The sequence below is a fragment of the Agelaius phoeniceus genome, chromosome 13 (genome assembly GCF_051311805.1).
Source record: "Agelaius phoeniceus isolate bAgePho1 chromosome 13, bAgePho1.hap1, whole genome shotgun sequence".
NCBI classification, from domain to species: Eukaryota; Metazoa; Chordata; class Aves; order Passeriformes; family Icteridae; genus Agelaius; species Agelaius phoeniceus.
The window spans coordinates 18,364,547-18,379,255 of record NC_135277.1 but is presented as its reverse complement, the minus strand read 5'-3'; the positions used below and the strand labels follow the sequence as shown (position 1 = coordinate 18,379,255).

Genomic DNA, 14,709 nt, shown 5'->3' with positions numbered 1-14,709 from the left:
AACAACAAATCAAACAGGGTTGGCACAGGGTTTCCATGCAACTGTTTATTGCCACACAGGAGGATTGGCAAATCACTGGTGCAGTTCTGGTGCCCAGGGGAGGATGCTCCAGTCCCACATATTCCATAGGAGCACCATTGTGGTGGTGTTCGCAGGGGTCCCAGGACGAGGGAAGAGATGAGAATCTTGACTCCATGTTTCAGAAGGCTGATTTATTATTTTATGATATATATTATATTAAAAGAAAATGATATATTAAAACTATACTACAAGAATAGAAGAAAGGATTGCCAGAAGGCTGGCAAGGAATGAAAAGGAATGATAATAAAATCTTGTGACTGCTCACAGCCTCGACACAGGTGGCTGTCATTGGTCATCAAGTAAAAACAATTTCACATGCTGGGTAAACAATTCTCCAAATCATATTCCAAAGCAGCAAAACATGGAGAAGCTGAAGCTTCTCAGCTTCTCAGGAGAAAAGATCCTGGCAAAAGGATTTTTCATAAAATATGTCTGTGACACACCATCACCTCCATCACTGCAGCGCTGGGGACACCTGGGAAAACAGAAGAGGTTTGGTGACACTTGCCTGGAGCAGATGCCAAAGTACCCCGGGTTGGTGACACCTGATCTGGAGGCGGCACCCACCATGGCAGCAGCAAGGTGGCCCAGCCCCAGGAGGGCGAGGGCGAAGTGGATGCAGTTGCAGGAGATGGTGTCGTACTCCAGGGGCTGCTCCATGGCCGCCCGGACCCGGCGCTGCAGCGCGGCCACGTCCAGCGCCCCCTTCCTGCGCAGCACCCGGGCCCGGCCCCGCGTCCGCAGCAGGTGGCTCTTGCCATGCTTGGCCACGATGCCCGATGGTGACATCCCTGAGCTGCCTGCAGGGCGAAGCAGACTCTGTACCCCATGTCCCTCCCGTGGAGATGTCCTTCCACGGAGCTGTCCCCATGCCATGACAGCTCCCGGGGCTCACCTTCCAAGTGGATGATCTCCCCGTCACCGCAGTAGATGCCAGCGTGGGCGCCCCACCAGCCAGGGCCCCCTGAGGCCAGCGGGAAGAGGAAGAGGTCCCCAGGCTGGGGCTCAGCCACCCCGTTGGGGACAATGTTGAAGTGTTGTCCCAGCAGCCCCTCGCAGAGGAAGAACCCTGCCGTGGTCACTGCCCCAGTCACTGCCTGGGGACCCAGCTGTGTTTCAGGGCCACCGGTGCCCTGGGGACACCAGCAGTGTCACTGACCTGCTGGCTCATCCCACACCATTGGTGGCTTAAGCACAGATTGGGTCCAGGTCTCCGTGGATGGAAACCCTTTGGGAAGGGGCTGCCTCCTCCAGGTGCCAAAGCACCCATGGGTGCCAAGGAAAAGGCAGGGTGGGCAGGATTTGGCTCAGTTGTGCCAGGGGTGAGACGGGCAGTGCAGGGCCCAGGGGCAATGCCAGCACTTACCTGCCTGGAGCTGCTCACCTGGAGGGACAAACACCTTGCATCAGCCCCAGTGGCACCCGTGTCATGGCTCAGCCCTGGCCTGGGCTGCTGCCACCCCCTGCCCGAGCACCTGGCTGAGATTCTCATGCCAGCACCCCCAAACCTGCCATACCCAGGAGCCCAGCCAGTGCCAGGGCTGGAGGAACAGCCAGTCTGGGGCTTGCAGGGTCTGAAGGAGGGAGCTCACCTGTGGGGAGAGAGGGCAGGGCAAGACGGGACCCGTCCCCTTCTGACCCCGTCTCCTGCCACCCCCATCTCTGCCAGCACCCAGCCCAGCCCAGCCTCCCCGGCCACTCCCTCCCCCCCAGCCCAGAGCCAGCACCAGGCCGGTCCCAGCTGTGGGGTCCAGGGCCCTGGGTACCACGGCAGAAGGGTGGGAGCACCTGGCTGCAGGTGTCCTTCCTGCCGGCTCCCCCTTTACCTGGGCGAGGAGATTCATCTGCAAGGAGAAAACACAATGCCCAGGAGTGGGGACAGGTACCCCATACCTGGGGCACTTCTCTGTCCCCACAGTTGTGGTGACATGTCACCCTGCTGAAACCCAAGCTGCAGCCTCAGGGCTCGTTCTGTGCCCTGCTGCCTCACCTTGGGGTCGCCTCCAAGGTCCCCTCGGTGCTCTGTGCTTCCCGGGCTGCCGCTGCTCCAAAGGTGCCTGCGGGGCAGGAGCTCCGCCCGCCCCCAGCACCGCGGTGGCTCCGCCGGTGCCTGGGAATGTGCCCCGACCGGCTGCACCGTGGCACTGTGCCCATCCTGGAGGGCCAGTCCCAGGGGGACAAACCCAACCTGGTGTGACATTTCATCCACAAACTTCTTGGGTGACCCCAAAGGAGTCAGGAAACAGCCCTGTGGCCACAATGCCTTGGTAACCACTGACCACCAGGCTTAGGACAAATCATCTCTTGGTGCCAAAACCCTCTGGTCCTGTGAGACCATCAGCCTGTACCCAGCCCCATGTCCCAGGGATGGCCACCAGCCTGTCCCCAGCCCTGTCACCCCAGAATGGTGCATGCCTGGGGTCAGCTCCAGAGTCACATTAAACTTTAATCCTGGTGCCGGGGGTCAGTGAAGGCTTTAGCAGGGCTCAGGTGGGTGACTGTCACTCTCTGTCATCGGGCAACCTCCAAAGAATCATTTATCAAGGAGCCTCCAATAAACAAGAGCTAATTACAGGTGAAACCCGAGCCTGGCCTGGGCCCAGCTCAGTGCAGGCGGCCACATTAACCCTTCCCAGCCACCTCTGGTCCCACAGCCACCCTCCTGGAACTTCATGTCATCTTTTGTTGGTCTTGTCCCCTTCTGATCTCCGCCATCCTCTCCTGGCCTCTGTTGTCTTGCCCACATGCACCCATCACACCCTTCTCATTCCCATCCTCCCCTCCCAGTCCCCATCATCCCATCTCAGTCCTTACTATCCCCTCATGATCTCCATCACCCTATTGCATCTCATTGCCCCCTCGTGATCTCTGTCACACCTTCCTGGCCCCCATCATCCTCACATGGACCCTGTTGTCATGTCCTGGTCTCCATCATCCCTTCCTGGTCACTGCTGTCACCTCCTGCTCTTCCCATTTGTCATTGTCTCGGGGTCACTATCTAAACATCCAGGTTCCCATTGTCCCCTCATGATCCTCATTATTGCCTCCCAGTCCTCATCACCTCCTTCTTGTTCCCATCACCCCCTCCTGATCCTTGTTGTCACCTCTTGGTCCCTATCATCTCCCCTCTTTCTCCCATCGACTCCTCTTGGTCTCCATCACCCCCTCCTGATCCTTGTTGTCACCTCTTGGTCCCTATCATCTCCCTTCTTTCTCCCATCGACTCCTCTTGGTCTCCATCATCCCCTCCTGGTCCCCACTGTCATCCCTTGATCCCCAGTATCTCCTCCTGGTTCCCATCATGTTCTCCTTGTCCTCATTGTCTCCTCCTTGTCCCCACTGTCCTGTCCCATTCCCCAGCACTCCAGGCTATCACCAACAGGAGCAGGACTGCCAGGACAGTGGTGCTTCCCTGGGTCACTCAGTGTCCCCAGCCAAGCTGTCCCTGGCCAGGGTGCATCCACCAGCTCCCCACAGCCAGTGGGATTAGGGTGGCTGGAGCCCTGGGGCTGCTCCTGACTGCAGGTCTCAAGCCCATCGCCAGCATCTTTAGGTAATTAGTAAATTAGTAATTAAACGCTCTCTGCCTGCTGGGGGGAAGGGGGGCAGATCCCAAGGTTTTAGGCTGGGTAATCCCATGGCATCTGCCCCAGCATCTGTGACCGGGCCGAGTCACGACCCCGCCTCGGGCTTTAACGTTTGCTCCTTCACCCCCACCCACACCCTCAGCCCCTCCAGGCCTCCAGGCCTGCTCGTGTCTCACCCAAACAGGCTGGGCTTAGGCTGGGGTCCCAGCAGTGCCCAGCTGGGTGCTCATGGAGCCCTCATCCCCGGGAAGAGGACAGGGTGCTGCTCCACAGGGATTCCACCATAGGGACAGCACCCATCAGGGTGCAATGGAGAAACGGGGTGGGAAACCATATTTTTGTAATTATTGGCTTTCCTGGAGGTGCTGATGATTGGCTGGCAGCAGATGGTTGGCCCAGCTAATCCCCCTCCCAAATCCCTGCTCCAGAGCTGGCTTTTACCCAACGGCAAGGAGGGGATGGGTAAATTAGCCTAACTCAGCTGTACCGCCATGCTGGCCCTCCCCGCTGGCCCTGGTGCTGCCCGCCCGTGTCCCCACGGCTGGGCTGGCACGCTGGGATGCCGGGGTTCCTGCAGCCCTGGGAGGGTTCCACCCTTGGGTGAGAGGTGTGGAGGCACCCAGGGGCCGGGCAGGGAGGTGACAGCTTGCTCCTTCTGCATTAGCCCAGCGTCATAATTCTGCTGCGGGAGGAGGAGGTGGCCCCTGCCGCAGATGGTGGCGGTCAGAGATCTGGGTCAGCACGGGGCTGTGGGTGGGACAGGGCACTGTGGGGAAATGGGGGTCCCAGGCTGGGAGGGGGATGGAAGGGCATGGAGCCATGGTGCAGGCAGGGATGGAGCCGTGGTGCAGGTAGGGAAGGAGCCGTGGTGCAGGCAGGAAGGATGATGGAGCCATACAGTCAGGAAGGGTGATGGGGTGATGGAATGTCGCTGCACGTGGGAACATGGAGCCATGGTGCAGGCAAGGCTGGTCGAGTGAGTCACAGTGCAGACTGTTAAGATGGAGAAACGCTTCAAGCAAAAGGGATGGAAGTAGGTTGTAGGCGGGAGGATGGAGCCATGCCACAGGCAGGAGGACGCAGGAACGCTGCAGGCAGGGGGATGCAGGAATGCTGCAGGCAGCGGGGATGGAGCCGCATCAGTCGAGGATGCTGCAGGGGTGATCCTCAGCCCCTGGATCCACTGGAGTCACTGCTGACAGCCTTCAGCAGGGACCTGCTGCCAGGGCCTGTCCCCTGGGCCACCTTCAGGGCATCAACACCCTGAGCCCCTCTGGAAGGGGCACAGCAGGCCGGGAGCCCCTGTCCTCAACCTGGCCCATGGCCGGGGACAAGCCGGGCCCGTGACGGTGGCCACCCGCCACCCCCCTGAGTGGGGCGGGGAGGTTTAGCGGCTAAAGCCCACAAATCCCAAATTGTGCTGCCCTGTCACCGCGAGGGTTTAGCGGTGGTTGCATAACCCCGGGGCCACCTGGCCCCCACCCTCTGCCGTGTCAGCAGCCCCAACATCCGTGGAGGGCCCCGTCCCCGCGAGGGGATGCTGAGGCACAGCGGGGATCCTACCGAGCATCCCCCCTCCCCTCGCCATCAGGGCCGGTAATTAATTACTTGGGGGCAGGGAAATTACCCCCCTTAATTACCACTTTTCGTTATTCCCCTCTAACCGCCTTAGTGAAGGGCTTATGCGCTTACAGGACCTGGTGGGTCCCAAGGGGAGGACGACACACACGGGGGGTCCCCAGCCCCAGCCCCATCTCCCTCCTCTGCCGCAATCTCGGCCTGGCAGTGCTGGGGGGTGGCAGTGACAGGGTGACACCTCCACGGTGGCCCGCGGCGGCGCGCGGGGGGGTGGCTTGGGTGTCGCGGGGTTTAGGGTTACAGGGCTGGGGCTCAGCACCTTTTTAATTCTTCATCGCGTGGCTGATTGATCCCCCCCGCCCCGCGCAGACACTAAAGATTAAGAGGGTGACAAAGAGGCGGCTGCTTACACAGCGCCCGCCGCTAAGCCGCCTTGAAGAGAGCAAGGCAGGAGCCCCTTTGGCCGCAGAGCTGCCGGAGCACCCAGCGCCTGGCCGGAGCCTCCGCGGGGATCCACAGGGACAGACAGACGGACAGGGATAGGTCGGGAGCGCCGGGTGCGGGATGGCTGCGTCCCCGGCGGGGTCGGTGGTGAGCGCCGGGCTGGATGAGAGTCCCACGGGTAAGAGGTGGCTCCGCTGCACCGGGGGCGACTCGGGGGGACACGGGCTTTTCTCTGGGATGGCCGGGCCCCTACTGTGCTCACTCCCCAAGATGCTGGGGGTCCTCTTCCAGTATCCTCTGGGATACTTGGAATCCCCATAGTGGTCAATCACCAGGTTACTTGGGGTCCTCCACTGCAGTTTTTCTCTGAGATGCCTGGGATCATCATGGCCTTCTTCTGGATGCCTTTGGTCCCCGTCATGGTCCTTCTCTGAGATATCTGGGGGTCCCTATTATGGTTCATCTCCAAGACACCCAGTGTCCCCATCATAGTTGTTTGGGATATTTGGGTTCTCCATTGCTAACCTTTTCCAGAATGGCTGGGCTTCTCCTTGTGGTCCTTATCTTGGGTGTCCAAGGCCCCATCATGGTCTGCTGGGATGCCTGGGGTCTTCAGCTACCATCCTTCTGCAAGATGCTGAGTCCCCATCATGGTCCTTCCCTAGGCCAGGATGCCTGCAGTGCCTGACCCTCTCCATGGTCCTCACTTGTGTTTGTTCTCCAGGATCCCTGAGGTCCCCAGCTATGCCCCTACTCCAGGATTCCTGGGGTCCCCTGTAAAAACCCTCTCCTGGATACCCTTGGTCCCTGGCCCTTTACCAGGATCCCCACAGTTCCCTGCTGTGATTCTTGTCTGGGGTGTCCCATGTCCCCAGAGCTGTCCCTTCTCCAGGACTCCTCCCATCCCTGACTGCAGCCTTTGCTGGGATGCTTAGTCCCCTTCCTGGGATGCCTGGTGTCCCCATCCCTAAGAACACCATTTCATCCCTTTTTTAATTTTCAAAATTCCTGTGAGAGCCCATCCTGCATCACTCTGTGTGCTGGGCTGTGGGAAGATGGTGACCCCTGTGTGGAGTCCCTGAGGTGTCCCCATTCATGTCCCTGGGCTGAAACAGCAGAGACAGGAGCCACCCCATCTCCAGGATGCTGGGAGGCAGCAGGGGCTGGTGGGTGGGACGAGGGACATTGGGATGCCCAGAGTCAACCCAGATGTGACAGTTCCCCTCCCACAGGGCTGAGCCCAGCCCCTGGGAAGGAGCTGAGCCCGGTGCTGCTGTGCAAGGTGTGTGGGGACACCAGCAGTGGGAAGCACTACGGCATCTACGCCTGCAATGGCTGCAGCGGCTTCTTCAAGCGCAGCGTCCGCAGGAAGCTCATCTACAGGTGGGAACAGGGGCGCCCAGGGGCAGGGAATGGGGGCACAGAAGGGCAGTCAGAGGGGCAGGGACCCTGTGGATGGGCATCCAGGGGGCAAGAACCAGGGTCCCATGGACAGACACCATAGAGGAGAGGACACCCCAAAGGGCAGGGACCCCAGGAATGGCCACCACGGGTGTCAGAGATGCAGGGGATGGACACAGTGGGGCAGGAGTGGGGGGAACGGGCACCTAGCAGGGTAGGGACACCCAGCAGAGCAGGGAACCCATGGGATGGGGCACCCAGCAGGGAATGGATGGACACCCTGTGGGACAGGAACCTTGCAGATGGACACCCAGCAGGACAGGGAGCTTGGGGCAGGCCCCCAGTGGGGTAGGGTACCCTGGGATGGACACTCAGCAGGCCAGGGACCCCAGGGCATGGGCAATGGGTGGGGCAGAGACCTAGGGGGACTTAAAACTACTCAGGGGACAGGCATGCAGGGGGAGAGGCACCTGTGGAGAGGGTGTCCAGAGCCCCCTGATGGGGCCCAAACACCCATCAAGGCAGAGCATTCACTGGGACAGGGCACCCACCGGGGACAGGACACTCTTGGGGACAGGTGGTGGGGCACTTGTTGGGTGGAGGGAACCCATGGGGGGAGACATGGTACCTATGGGGGAGGACCCTCCTCGGGGACAGGGGCCACCTCAGGGGCTGCAGCCATGTGCCACCTCTCCCCATAGGTGCCAGGCAGGGACAGGGCTTTGCCCAGTGGACAAGGCTCACCGCAACCAGTGCCAGGCCTGCCGGCTCAAGAAGTGCCTGCAGGCTGGCATGAACAAGGACGGTAAGATGGGGGGACACACAGTGACAAACAGCAGGGGTGACAGCGGGGTGGCCGGTGCTGATGGCACCTTGTCCGCACAGCTGTGCAGAACGAGCGCCAGCCCCGCAGCACAGCCCAGGTCCAGCTGGACAGCATCCAGCTGGATGCTGAGCTGCCCCCTGAGCATGTGGCCACCACATGTGAGGTTCCCCCATCAACCTGTCCGGCTCCTCGTGGTCCTGGTGCCACTGTCACCCCGGGTCCCCGAGCGCCCACACCGCCCACCAACCATCGCTTCATGGCCAGCCTGATGACAGCCGAGACCTGCGCCAAGCTGGAGCCCGAGGACGGTGAGTGGCTGCCAGTGGAGAGGGGGGTGGGTGGGTGGTGGATGTCCCCACAGTGTGGTGACAACCAGTGTCCTCTTCCACCCCTGCAGCTGATGAGACAGTGGATGTGACGGGCAGTGAGCCGGAGCGGGCAGCTGGCGAGTACCAGGTGGCGTCGTACCCGGCAGCCAGCCCCGAAAACATCTATGAGACCTCAGCACGTCTCCTCTTCATGGCTGTGAAATGGGCCAAGAACCTGCCCGTCTTCTCCAACCTGCCCTTCCGTGACCAGGTGGGGTTGGCAATCTCCATGAGGAATTGGAGATCTGCCTATGGGGCAACAGGAACCCCAAAAAATGTAGCAGCCAGTTGGAGCATATCCACAACACTCTTAGGGTTCCCCTGCAGATGCTCGTCAGTCCGACCAGATGTGGTGGCTACAGGTCCTGGAGACTTTGGGGGTGACAGAGGTTTTGCGGTTCCTCCCGCTCTCCCCAGGTGATCCTGCTGGAAGAAGCATGGAGTGAGCTGTTCCTGCTCTGTGCCATCCAGTGGTCCATGCCCCTGGAGAGCTGCCCGCTCCTGGCTGTCCCTGAGCCGGGCCCTGGGAAGCTGCTGCCAGCCACCCTGGACGTGCGGGCGCTGCAGGAGACCCTCGGCCGCTTCAAGGCATTGGCTGTTGACCCCACGGAATTTGCCTGCATGAAGGCCGTGGTGCTCTTCAAACCAGGTGAGGCCACCCCTAGCAGCCACCACTGGCCGTCCCCATGTCCCTCCCCAGCCTGTCACCCCCTTGTCCCTGCAGAGACCCGTGGCCTGAAGGACCCCGAGCAGGTGGAGAACCTGCAGGACCAGTCACAGGTGATGCTGGGCCAGCACAACCGTTCCCACTACCCCGGGCAACCCGTCAGGTACCGCTGTCCCCACCTCCTCACGGGTGACACCAGGGTGGGACACCCACCCATGGCCACTGCTCCATCCCCAGGTTTGGGAAGCTGCTGCTGCTCCTCCCAGCGCTGCGCTTCATCTCCTCGGAGCGCGTGGAGCTGCTCTTCTTCCGCCGCACCATCGGCAACACCCCCATGGAGAAGCTGCTGTGTGACATGTTCAAGAACTGAACCCCCTTCCTGCTGTCACCCGGCTTGTTTGTCACCCTTGCTGGCACCCTGTCACCCCCAGCCTAGGGCTCCTCAGCCCGGGCTCTGAAGGTGCCCATGGTCCCATCTCTGGGGCAATGTCCAGGACTGTGGGAGCTGGGAAGAGCTTCCCTGGGGGATGTCCCCAAGTGCGTGCCCAAGGCACCGGCACCACCTGACTGGGTCCATCTCCATGGTGTCCCAAATGCTGGAGGAACCCAGGCAGAGACACCTTGGCACCATGAGGAGCTACTGCCACCCAGGGGGCAGCCTCGGGGACACCAACCCAGGGATGACCCAACCTGGCGTGACAACAGCCAAGGCTGGTGCCAGCCCGGGAGTGACACCAGCCCAGAGGTGACACTGGCCACAGGTGGTGACACCTGGGAGTGACACCCGACTGGGACAGCCTCAGGTTGATGCCAGGCCAGGGCTGACACTGGCCAGGGTGACCCCAGCCCGTGGTGACAGACCCTTGTCCCTGCGTTCAAGGGTCTCCCACTTGTGTCCCCCATTTTATACTCGGAATAAAGAGAGTTTTGCAGCCAGAGTCCCTGTGCCAATGACTTGGGTCCCCTTGGGTGGGGGACTGGGGGGACCAGCTGAATGTTAATAACCCAAATAGGAATAAATCAAAATCAATAATCTGAATATAAGTACCTTGAAAAGAAATTATATGAACAGAAATAAACTAAATATAAGTAAAATTAGTATAAATAATCTGAATTAAATAATCAATATAAGGAAGATAATAGAAAAATAGGAATAAAAATAAAATGAAAATAAATAACCTGAAATTATCTGAATATAAAAAAGATAAATATAAATAATATGTTTGGAAATATTAGATTAGAAAGAATCTGAACAAAATAATTTAAATAGAAATGTAATGAAACTAAATAAACTGAAATACTCTGAATAGAAAATAACTGATAAAAACCCTATCTTAATTTAAGTAGATGAATATGAATAATCTGACTGGATAAAATGGGAATTAAATAGTAAAAAACACAAATAAAATGAAATTAAATAACCTTAATAGAAATCAAATGCATGTAAATTATTGGAATATAAATATCTGCTTCGAAGTCTCCTTAAATAGTCTGAATAGAAAGAAAATAAAACTAAATAATCTGAAATATCAATAGAAATAAACTGAGAATAAACAAACTGCATATTAATAAGAGAACCATAATGAATCTCATTAGAAATCAACTGAATTAAATTATGTGGACAGAATTAAAATGAAATCATCTGAATAGAAATAAATTGAAAATAAGTAATCTGAATATGACCAGTCTACCTAAAACTAATCTATAGAAATAATCTGAATAATCCAATAGAAATCTAATAGAAATAATTGGAAATTATCTGAATACAGAAAAATTGTCTAAATATAAGTAAAATAAAAAGTATCTGATTAAAATAATTTGTATATAAAGAATCTGTATATACATAAATAAAAACAACGTGAATAACAAGTAAAATAGAAATCCTGTGCACATAAATAATGAGAATGTGAACAACCAGCATTAAACAATCCAAAGGGAAGGGATCTGGAGCCCTGGCTCCCCATCCCAGCTCCTCCATCCACATGACTGGGATTGGGAAAATCCACAACTTCATAACCCCATGGAGCAAACAGAACAAGCCCCAGCCCCCCAGGAGATGGGCAGGGGGTGGCAGGAACGATGTCCCACTGGGAATTCTGGGCCTTTGCAGAATGACACTTTTATTTGTCCGTTTTTGTCACTTTGTACAAGGTTCCGAGCGCGGGCGACGCGGGATAATATATCCTCTTACATACACACTCTGTTTAGTTTACAAGCAGCGACTTTATAAATTACTTAGAAAACTTTTGGTGAAAAATAACAATAATTCCCCTCGCAGCCCTCCAGTAGTCAGTACATTCAGCCCTCTGGAAACCCTCGGGGACCCCAAATCCTGCCAGGGAAGGGCTGGGAAGGAGCGGGGGAGCTGCCGGGGGAAGGGGAGCCTGGCACACGCCATTATCCCTCAGTCCTGTCACTCCTGCCACAGCTGGATTTCATAGATGTATATATTTCTTTTACATGTGTTTTTCTTTATACATATAACCACAAATATATTATATATATATATAAGGAAACATATTTTCTATATATTCTATATATATTCCATACATTTATCTATGTCAAGAAGTCTATTTTCTTTATATATTTTCCCTACATTCCATACATTTTTATATATATGAAGAAAGAGAGAAAATATATTTCTTTATATATACTATATATTTCCTTTATATATTTCTTTACAGAGAAATACACTCTTTATATAAAGAAATATATAAATATATGTGAAGAAACATATATAAACATACATATTAAACATATATTGAATATATGTTTAAATCATATAACATTAAATATGTTTCTACATAGAGAAGAAATACATTAAAATATATATAAAGTAATAAATATTCTTTATATATAGTACATATCTCTTTTATATATACTTCCTTATATATAGAAATATGTAAAATATATACATAAGGAAATATATACCTAATTTCCTTTATATGCTTCTTTATATATAAATATATAAGCATATATAAAGAAATATATATTCTTTATATATAGAATATATTATATATTTATATATAAATATGTACTATATATAAGAAATAGAAAATACATAAACATATTTAGTCTTAATATTCTTTTATGTATTTTTTAATTATACAGAGAATATTTATCCTTTTGTGTGCATATTTTCTTTATATATAGAATATACATTATTATATATGTTCTTTATATATATATAAATATCACTTAAATATATTTTCCTTATATAGAGATTAAATATATATAAGGAAAATAAATATATCCCGAAAGAAATGAGATACATATACATATATATACACACACACACACATATATAAATACACACACATGTAAATGTGTGTGTATGTGTGTATATATATATATATATATATGTATTTATGTGTGTATATATATATGTGTATATATTTGCCCCAGTCAGATGTGACATCCCTGCTCTCATCCCACAGGGATGAGAAACCTGAGGACGAGGCTGGACCCTTCACTCATGCCCAGGATCTCCTCCCCTGGGGCCATTTTAAGGACAATTCTGGGGTTTTTAGCTCAAGAAGCTCAGAAGGCTGGTTTGGCACCAAGCACTCGGATGCTCCCAGCAATCCCAGCTCCCAGAGAATCTGGGATGGCTCCCCAGGAGTTTCCACTGTTGTGGTCACCAGCTGCCTTCCCAGTGCATCCATGTCCATCCCCAAAGCCCAGTTTTCCCCTCTGGGACTGGGAAAATCCCATTTTCCCCCATGGATGGGGGTGATTGACTTGGTCTTGCTCCACTCCCAGGATGCAGCGCCGAGGCCGATGCTGTTCCCACTCTCCCTGCAGCATCTGTCACTTCCCCCGTTGGAAAAAAATTAAAGATAACATGAAAAAAAGTCAAATTTCAAATATCAAATAAAAAATTACCCCAATAAATAAACCATCCCTGGAAAGGGCAGGGGGAGAGGGGACTGAGGAGCAGCTCAGCCAAATCCAGTCATGCCGGGAAAAGACAAAACACTCAGGATAACTCAATTTTTTGCTATTTCCCCCATTTTTGGTGGCATTTCAGGAAAGGATAAGCCCCAGCCCAGCCCACCTAGGAGGACAGATCCAGCCTTTGTAAATCTAATTATTGCCCTGGGGCTCCTGATTTTGCCTTTCCAGAGGTTTTCTGGTACCTGGAGCTTCTCCAGGTGCCACTGAGGATGATGATGAGACTGGGGAGGGATTACAAGCTGAGAAGCTGAGTCAGTAACTAGCATCATTAATTAGTCCTATGATGGGTTATGATGGTATAATTACACCTCCAGGGATTTCCTGCTGAGAATAAAACTCTGTGTTTTATTGAGTGATGGCCTGTGACACCAGTGGTGACACCAAGGATGGCTCAGCCAATTGCTCCCCTCCTCTCCCACCCAAAAATAATTATAACAATAATAATAATAATAATAAAAAAAAAAAGAAGTTCTGTCTGGGGAAAAATATATAAAAAAAAAAATTAAAAAAATATATATTTACACAAAACTCCAGGAACCAGCATATAAACAAATATCGCTTCAAGTAGTCCTCAATTATTATTAATTATTATTATTTTTTAATACTGATGATCTCAAAAAGACAAAAAAAAAAAAAAAAAAAAAGGAAAGACGGTTAGGTCTCATTAAAAAATAAAAAACCAAAGGGAAAAGGTGATTTTTGGCAGGTTTTAACACTTTTCCATGCACGTGGCGTTGGCGTGGATGAGGTGGTTAAAGCGCGGAGGGCTGGGCTGCAGTGGAGCCAGCTCGGGATGCTCCCGTGGCATTTGGAGGCTGGGTTTGCTCCTGCCAGCAGCGAGGGGGATTCGGCACAAGGATTTGGGTGCTCCGAGGCGTGGGATGCTCCGGGGGAAGGGCCAGGAGCCGGTCACTGCCTCCCATCCCCGGCCACCCCCCGGCCACCCGAAGGTCTCAACTCCCCCAAATCATTAAGGCCACCATTAAAACCGTCCCCTCCCGGGCTTTTTAATTAAGAATTCATCTCCTGGCGTTAACGAGGAAGCCATCAGAGCACTGCCAATGGAGAGGATGCCCCAGCACGGACACGGCTCCAGGGTGGAACATCTCAGACCATGAACTCGTTGCTCCCCAGGAGGACAAGGGGTTGGGCGGCGGCGCAATCGGCCTCAGGGTTCCTCTTGCGTCCCCCTCCAGGCCCCCCATCCGGGGGCTCTTTGGTTTTTGGGGGGGAAGATTTCACACTCTTCAGTTTCTGTTTGCCCTTCTCTGGATTGAAGGTCCCGCGCGTGGTGAACTGCGGCCGGTCCTCGGGATAATGGAGAGGCCCCGGCAGGCCCTCGGGGCTCGCCCGGCTTTCGGGGGCCTCGCCATGGTGTCCCCCTGCTCGGTAGAAAGGAGATTTGGAGTACATCTGGAAGCGCTTCCGGGGCAGGTGGGGCAAGCAGGAGGTGGATGATTGGGAGGAGGAGGAGGAGGAGGAGATGGGGGTGTCGGTTGGCTCCGCCGGGTCCAGCCGCATCCTGGGGTGCCGTCGCAGCCGGCTCGGCCCCTCGGCCTTGGCAGGGCGCAGGGAGGTAAGTGCTACACTTCTCTCTGCAGGGGCAGGAGGACCACAGATGGTCAGCACCCACACAGCACCCAGTATCCAACCGCCCCGCTCCCTGGGGACACGTGCCATTGAAGCCAGGACAACATTCTCCACATCTCAGTGGGGGCAGCATCACCCCGGATGATGTGGCAGTGCTGGAAGAACACTCACCTCCCCACCAATCCCACCCTGCTCCCATCCCCAGCAGGG

At 53.9% G+C, this 14,709-nt stretch overlaps 2 protein-coding genes across 11 annotated transcripts in view; one reads left to right on the top strand and one right to left on the bottom strand.

The window, feature by feature from the left end:
* The first annotated feature begins 4,485 nt into the window (after positions 1 to 4,485).
* Positions 4,486 to 9,872, top strand: NR2E3 (nuclear receptor subfamily 2 group E member 3). Of its 2 annotated transcripts, XM_054642229.2 has the most exons (8): positions 4,486 to 5,868; positions 6,923 to 7,073; positions 7,793 to 7,896; positions 7,977 to 8,225; positions 8,315 to 8,496; positions 8,703 to 8,934; positions 9,010 to 9,115; positions 9,190 to 9,872. In XM_054642229.2, the coding sequence occupies exons 1-8, from the start codon at positions 5,811 to 5,813 to the stop codon at positions 9,320 to 9,322; spliced, it is 1,215 nt and encodes a 404-aa protein (XP_054498204.2). In that variant the 5' UTR covers positions 4,486 to 5,810; the 3' UTR covers positions 9,323 to 9,872. The 2 variants fall into 2 exon arrangements, with proteins under 2 accessions (XP_054498204.2, XP_077041723.1); XM_077185608.1 differs by having other exon boundaries at positions 8,703 to 9,115.
* A 1,174-nt stretch (positions 9,873 to 11,046) lies between these two features.
* MYO9A (myosin IXA) overlaps positions 11,047 to 14,709 on the bottom strand; it is a 179,029-nt gene continuing 175,366 nt past the window's right edge. For all 9 annotated transcript variants that reach the window (XM_077185319.1, XM_077185321.1, XM_054641970.2 and 6 more), the window contains one exon: positions 11,047 to 14,504. In XM_077185319.1, the coding sequence (XP_077041434.1) occupies positions 14,017 to 14,504 (488 nt within the window). In that variant the 3' untranslated portion in view covers positions 11,047 to 14,016. The remainder of the gene's footprint in view (positions 14,505 to 14,709) is intronic.